Source organism: Triticum urartu, chromosome 1A (assembly GCF_056163025.1).
Source record: "Triticum urartu cultivar PI428250 chromosome 1A, HENAU_Tu73, whole genome shotgun sequence".
NCBI classification, from domain to species: domain Eukaryota; kingdom Viridiplantae; phylum Streptophyta; class Magnoliopsida; order Poales; family Poaceae; genus Triticum; species Triticum urartu.
In genome coordinates, this window is record NC_141873.1 from 449373382 (window position 1) to 449381189 (window position 7808).

General features: G+C 44.2%; 1 protein-coding gene across 1 annotated transcript; it reads right to left on the reverse strand.

The window, feature by feature from the left end:
• Nucleotides 1-360: 360 nt before the first annotated feature.
• On the reverse strand, nt 361-3035 carry LOC125517502 (cytochrome P450 CYP72A616). Its single transcript, XM_048682708.2, has 4 exons — nt 2410-3035; nt 1591-1835; nt 1046-1403; nt 361-941 (listed from the first exon to the last, which is right to left on the reverse strand). Exons 1-4 carry the CDS (start codon nt 2917-2919, stop codon nt 525-527), a joined length of 1530 nt encoding a protein of 509 aa, XP_048538665.1. The 5' UTR covers nt 2920-3035; the 3' UTR covers nt 361-524.
• Nucleotides 3036-7808: the final 4773 nt, after the last annotated feature.

Genomic DNA, 7808 nt, shown 5'->3' on the forward strand with positions numbered 1-7808 from the left:
CATAATTTATGCGCTACAATTAGTAATCCATCTGATTACGTCATCGTTGGAGAAAGTGGTCGAAGCAACCGTGTCTCGAAGGTCGCGCATAGCAACCAAATGAGAACGCAACCACAACTCCGAGACAGAGGTGGACCCGGAGGGAAAAAAAAAGGTACCCGTTGGGTGGTCGCCGCCACGCCGACCAACCACACCACTATCAAGACCTCGCGGGCCAAACATGACTCGTGAGAAGACTGCAGCTACTCACTCTGTCGCCCATCGTCGTGGAGACTGTTTTTGATGAACACATCAATTATCTCTCCCTCTGTTTGTTGCAAAAAAAATTATCTCCCCGTTGCAACACACGAACATATGTGCTAGTTCAAGAGAAAAGCATATACCTTTTATCAGCGCGCGCACACACATACACACTTTCATTACAAAGTTCACACAAGTTCAAAGCCTCCTCTTCCAAGTTGATCACAATCCACACTGATACAGGAGGTATAAATACGTGGCACATATACAACGCCACGGAGGGCTCAGATCTTGCGGATAAGAAGTTGAGCACCATATTGGGGTTGGAGGGTCATCACCATCATTGGTGCATGAACATAGGATGGCGAGACATCAAACGCAAACCGCTGGAGCACCATTGCAAGCACCAACTTTGCCTCGACCATCGCGAGATTCTGGCCAACACAGATGGCAGGGCCAATCCCAAAGGGGAAGTATGCACCGAGGTGATAGCTCTTGCCATCTGCAAACCTCGATGGATCAAACTCCTCCGCATTAGCTCCCCATATGTCAACATCATGGTGAATGTCAATAATAGGCAGGTTGAGCTGAGTGCCTGCAGGGATGTCAAGTTTGCCCAGCTTCACATCCCTGGTGACTGTCCTGTTGACGAACAGAGCTGGAGGATACAGCCTGAGGGTCTCCTTCAACACCATATTAACCTGATATCATGACAACATCGCTAGTGTTATTATAATGTCCCAGTTAGGTGATATCGTCAAGAATAAGAAAAGCTGTAGTATTCATTCAAGTAAATAAGGCTCACAATTTTCAGACTGCTCAGGGTTTCCGCGTTTGGGTGCTCGTTCTTGCCACACACTTGAAGGACTTCATCTCGGGCCTTGTGTTGCCATTCTTGATGCAATGCCAGCAGAAGTGTTGCCCAAGTCAACAAATTTGCAGTTGTTTCCTTACCGGCAAAGTAAAATGTCTTGCACTCATCAATGATCTCTTCGATTCCCATTTTAAACTCATTGTCAGCTTTGCTGGCTGATAGCATCAAGCCAAGCAAATTTTTGGAATCTTCACACTTGTTTCGATTTATCTCAATCAATCTGCGCAGGGAATTTCGGATCTCCTTGTTTAGGCTATGCCTTCTTCGGTTCTTCTTTGTCGGCACATACCTAAGAGAGAAAGAGGTCATATTCTTTTTCCCTAGCTGTGAATGAAGAGCATGAGTAGCAAGAGAGAGAGATGCAAACATTTTATTTTCTGATGTAAAAATGTAGAAATATGTAGGAACTACTCCGTATATGTTTAGTAATAGAGAATAAATGGTGACCCAACTTCAAGTTTATGAGTCAATCTCACCTGAAGCCAGGAAAGTAGAAGGTTCTCATAGCAAGTATGACAAGTTGTATCTGTTCATCTTGCAATTGAAAAATTCGCTTTCCTTCCTCATAGCTACTTCCAAATGCCACACAAGAAATGACATCCGCACTCAAAGTGTGGAATTCTTTATTTACATCGATCTCAAACTCTGCTCGAGTTTCTCCTTGGACTTCCCATTCATCCAGCATGGATGAAGTGATAGCTGATATTTCTGGTATCCAACCCTACCAAATCCAAACAAGTTTAGTGGTATACCATATCTTATTAAGTGCATTATGTACATCACAACTGCTTTTGCACATCCACATGTTTTAATTGAAAGAAGAAACATGGACACCGCAGGCCAGGAACTATTCTGATAGCTCCTGACAGCTACAAACTGTGAGGGAAATAACCAGTCATGCAAAAAGGTTGAATTTCAGTAACAAATGTTACCAATCAATAGGCAACCAATTCATGCTTGTTAAGCTATTGAGATAAGTTCATTTCAAACATTCATATACACATTGCTAGAAGTTGAAATCAAAGTTAGCAGAAAGAGTAGCATTTAAGAAAAAATGAATTGCGAAATAAGCGTGCATACTGTCATATTCAATAACAGCACCAAGTTCAAAGCAATGGAATTTTTTTTTATAGTTTTGTAAAGAGATGGCACACCCTACGCCTGTATCGGAGCAACCAAGATTTTAGCAAGACTTTCTAGTCTACAAACTGTAAAGCAATGGAAAAAAATGTAGTTCTGTAAAGACAAGTGGTCAATTTTATGTTTCAATCCGATTTCAGGAAGCGCCTCCTCACCTTGACCCTCTCCATGTTGAACGCGGGCGAGATCACACGGCGGTGGTGCGCCCACTTCTCCCCGGTGAGCCCCACCAGCCCCTCGCCGATGAGCTGCCGAGCTTGCGGGTTGTTGCCGCTGCCGGTGGTACCCTTCTCGAAGGCCCCCGTGGAGTCGGTCAGCACGGCCTTGGCGACCTCCGGGCCGGAGACCACCAGCCGCGGGCGGGGTCCGAACCAGAACACGAACGGGCGGCCGTATCGCGCCGCCCACTCGCGGTACTGCGGCGCGGCGCGGCCGATGAAGGCGTGGTGGAAGGAGGCGAGCGGCGCGGACTGGGCGGCTTTGGTCATGGCGACATATTCGGCCGCGTTTCCGGAGAGCAGGCTGCGGGGAGGCCCCCGGATGCCCTGACAGCGCAGGCGGCGCTCCAGGCGGTACGGCACCCACACGATGGATTGGAGCGCGCAAAGCACGTACGTGAGCGCGGCGAGTAGACCGGCTAGGAGAAGAGCAGCGACGGCGCCCATTGCTTGCAGCTTGGCGATTCTGAATGGAGTTTGGCTCCCCTCCGAGGTAGAAGAACCAATGGAGTTGACTCTCTGTTTGCTTTTTCTTTTTTTGAGTCTCTCTCTGGTACTTTTTTTTTTAGGCTGGTCTCTTTCTGGTACTAGGAGGTAGCCAAAGTAATCGAGCCGTGCTGAGGCTGGCGGCCGAGGCTCGGCCCAAGGCGTGCTGCGTGCCTGGCATGGCATGATTAGCCCGTGCCTGGCCTGTCGTGTGCCGTGCCGGCCTGCTCGTGGGGCGGCCCGCCAAGCAGGGCCTGTTTGGTCAGCTTTGGTTCCTATTTGGATCTAAAAACACAATTTTTCTTTTGCAAGTGGCGCCCTTCCAGTACAATCGAAGTCGTTCACATACATAAGCATATGTTTACTTCTATAAATGCATGCACGCATATCGTACCTTTGTGAGCACCACCGAGAGACTGAACCGACATAACATTTTGAGATTTTACGAAGTCACTACAGGCGCCTTCCACTGAACGAACATCACCGGAAGTCTGAAATAAATTCAGGAATAATGCGAGCATCAATATCAAGTCTAGGACAACTCTGGTGTGTTGGAGATACCACTGTCCTCCTAACCATTCAACCATATGTTGGTTCGCAGTGACGTGCTTCGATGGTGTATAGAAAATGAAACACTTGGGCCCAGATTGGCGGCAATATTTGTAAAGCTGTCGTAGTTAAAACTCAAATAGTCGGATGCCATGGCAATGAATACTTCAGTTTTTAACGATGTGCTCAGGGGCAATGTCGGGGCGGTCTTCAGGCATGATAGAGGAGATTCCATTGCTGGGGAAATAGGAAGATAGACTGGTGCGCAGGTGTTCTGGCGGCGGAAACCTTGGCACTCCCATACGAGTTGTCCCTTGCATAAAGGATGGAGTGCAACTGTCTTGTTATTAACTCCGACTACTTGGAGGTCATTGATACTATGAATAATAAGAGTAATCTTTCAACCACACATCTTTAGTTTGAAATTTGACTATTATAATTATTGGACAATGCCATATTACGACAGAAATACTCAAAAGATAGCAAAACAAAACTAAAATGACATGATTACCTCAAAAAAGAAACAAATTCGACTCACTCCATCGACAACAATAATACTCCATTGATGCAAAGTCATTAATGGCACTATCAAGATCAACTTCAGATGAGTTATCATCCGAAAAAGCTTCTTAGGCAACGTAGCATGCTGTGTCCTAAAATTATAAAAGTAAAGAGTATACAAAGAATTAGAAATTTATAGATCGAATGAGCGAAACCCTAGATATGGACATAGAATGACTAAAGATTAGGGTGGTTGAATGTATACTATGTAGAAAAGTATACATAAAAAAATTAAAACTTCAGATGGATAGTTGAATACCTAGTAAAGAAACTACTGAAATTGAGGGATCGATGAATGGATCAGGAGTCGTGGATACGTACTGACCTGACGCTCACATACATATAACGTATTAACCTATTGCCGGATGGCCGGGTTGCCGGCACGGCCGCACAGCGCAACAACAGTCTGCCGGACTGCCGCGCGCAGCAGCGACAACGAGCGGCCAAGGTGCTTAGCGGCGGAGCGACGGGCCGACGATACGACGAAAGACGAACCGACGATTGAAGGCACAAGCCAGATCTTCCGATTGATTTGTTGCACATGTATACGCGTGCTCTGTGCGGCCGTCGTGGCTGATGCTTCGCTAATCTCTACCTAGCTACCTTTTTTTTGACTTTCTACCTAGCTACCTGACGGGCCAAGCACATCTTATTTATTTTTCCACACAATTTTTTCCTTATCTATTTTTTTGCTTATACTCTATATGTATACACATCATGGGCCCCCCTTCGGCCTGGGCCCTGGGCCGCCGCCCCTCTGCCCATGCCCCAGGGCCGGCCCTGGTTCTATGGGTGCAGTGACGGCGATTTTTTACGACTGTTATCATCTTGCATGTGTTTTTCTATTTCTAGGTTTGAACATTATAACAGAAGAACCAAAAATAATTTTAATTTTTAAAAACCACAGTTTTCCGAGTTCAGTTCATGAATACTTTATTTTCTAAAGTACTGCAAAAACAGTATAGTATTCAAAATATTACGCTTTTTATGGTATTTGTTGATGCCAAACACACCAAAGCTATAAAAAGTATGGTTTCTGAAAAAACACGGTTTCTACAAAAACTCTAAAATACTTAGTTTTGATGAATAAAGAGAGAAATCATATCCTCCTAGCCGGTCTCCTTGTCCTCCATAATCAAGCTCGCAATTGCTAGTCATTGTGTCACCTGTTTGTTTTGCCTTACCTACGATTGCACCCAAACACGTCAACCATCTCCCCGTCCTTCTGATCGAGATGCTTTAGCATGTCATCAAGATCACCATCACCCGAAACCCTTGGTTCGAGGAAAAATCCCCATGCTCCTTCATCTCACCCAAATCGAATCATCAAGACCTGGATCGTGAGAGCTCCTCTTGCTACCCCGAGAAAAAGCTGATATAACGAAACTGAAAACCGGGGTACACAAATCTTTTTTTTTTCGCGGGACACAAATCCTATTCGTCTAATGTACTAGTTACTACTCACTCCGTCCATATTGTCAAAAACGCTCTTGTATTCTTGGAAAGGTCATATTTAAACATTGTTTTCGTTCTTGTAATCAAGCAGCTCATGTGCTAGCTAGCTACAGTTACTGTAATAAGTCTACTTTAAGTTGGTTAGACGAGCCACCTGACTTTGTGGTTTATAAGCTCGTAGACGATGTAAATGTCTTTTAATTTAATATAAAATTAATCATGATGGCCTTCTCTCAAACGCACTTGTATTATGAGGCCGAAGAGGTAGTTATTTGAAAAAGATATTTATGACATAAATCTCGTCTTCCTCAGACATGGTTGGGTACTTGGGTTTGGTGGTTACTCTGCTGAATGATTGGACTTCTGCGATGAAATCACTCTGATTGGTCAAAGGCTCAAATGCCATTGTGAAGATGATCAAGGAATGTCGTGTATGGAAGGAACAAAATCCACGGCCATAGGCCCTGGCGAACCGTGCCGGCCAATTCAAGCCACATTGCAGAGGATATACTTAGGCCATGTTTGGTTCATAAGTTTTAGGATTTTTTTAGTCTCAACTTATAAATCCCAAGTTCCTAAAAAGTCTCTATTTGTTTGGTTGTTGGAATTTAATATGGACTAAAAGACCATATTAAAACTATAAGTCTCTCCTTGAGAGTCTTATTTCATAAGTCCCAAAAACTCACTTTAAATCTCTATTAGTCCCTTCTGTTTGTTTTAGATGGGACTTATAATAAAGTCTCTCAAAACAAACACCCTCTTATAATCCGACCGGCTAAACGCCATTAAACTCGCCGGCCCACAGGCAGCGAAACGTCGTGCTCCCCGTGTCGTTCCGCGTCGCGCAGCGCGGTGTCCAATCCCAATCCCACGACCCCACTCCCCCTCTCCCCTCTCCGATGCTGACCGACCCCGGCCGCCCCGACGCGCCGCTCGCGGCCTGGAATCACAAGGTGTCGTGCGCTTGGCTTGACGTGGGAGACCCCCCTACCGAACAGCCGTGATATCCAAGGCAGGGCGGAAGCCATACAATACACAAGCGAGCGATTGAATTGCCCGCAAGTTGCACCATGGCAACCAACCGCAAGCCATGTTACCGTAATCTGCCCCATCATTGTTAGCAAACAAACACCAATTTAGGTCCGTGGACCTCGAAAGTCCAGTTGGTGGCTGCCACAAACTGGGGAGGAGCCGGATTCCCTGGATTTAGCAGGGTCACATGTTTGAGGCATCACACCATTTAGTAGTAGAGATTTGTTAAATCAAGAAACACTCCTAAAAAAATGTTAAATCAAGAAACGAAAAGTAGTCAGAAGAGTTAAACCCGCTTCGTTGTGCCGTTGGTGTTGTGAGGAATTTCCATTTGCTATTTGGTTTGTCGGGTGAGGAAGATGGTGCATATGTGTGCTTTTTATAATTTGGTTTGTCAGGTGAGGAAGATGGTGTATATGTGTGTGTTTTTATAATGCGGTCTTATTGGGCTTTCTTGCGACTGTGATTATGTGGTGTCTGCTGATCAACTCAGAAGTTTCTTGTGCTGGTGACTGCATGTATTATATTAGTGTTACGATGTCACATACTGACGCTTCTGTTTAGACAGTAAGAGGATGCGCGGGACTGATGTGTTTTTAGGCTGGTTGCTGCCGAGTATTTTGAAAAATTGTTGATCCAGTTAAAATTGTGAATCAAATCCAAAATTAATTATCTTAACTGACTGAGAGAGTTCATTGTTAAATCGTTGACCCGATCAAAATCGTGAACCAAATTCAAATGTAACACCTTAGGTGAATGGGAGGGCTCTAAAATTAGGGAGAGTAGTGGCTGGTTAATTTAAAGAACCCATTGACCCAATCAAAATCGTGAATCAAATCAAAAATTGATTATCTTAATTGAATTAGGAAGTTCTCTGAGCGGTCAAAATCGTGAACCAAATTCCAATGCAATACTTGACTTAATGAGAGAGCTCTAAAATTACAGAGTGTATTAGATGATATTTTCTATATATTTTTAGAAATACTATATATAGTGGATAAATTAGTTATGTACAGATGAAAATCTTTTCATGGTTACAAAAACTTTTCAGTTTGAGAAATGGGTTATGGTAACGATGGGCCAGTTCTTTTGTTGATTTCTAGAAAAAATTGGAATAAGCTGCCCCCTACCCAGGTTATTTTGGAAGCCCAATCAAATTTATTTTTTAAAAGCCTACTAATTAAAACTTGACTAGTTGCCTTATAAAAAATTTATTTTGGGTTGGGCTTCTAGAATAAGCTCCGTAGGGGGCA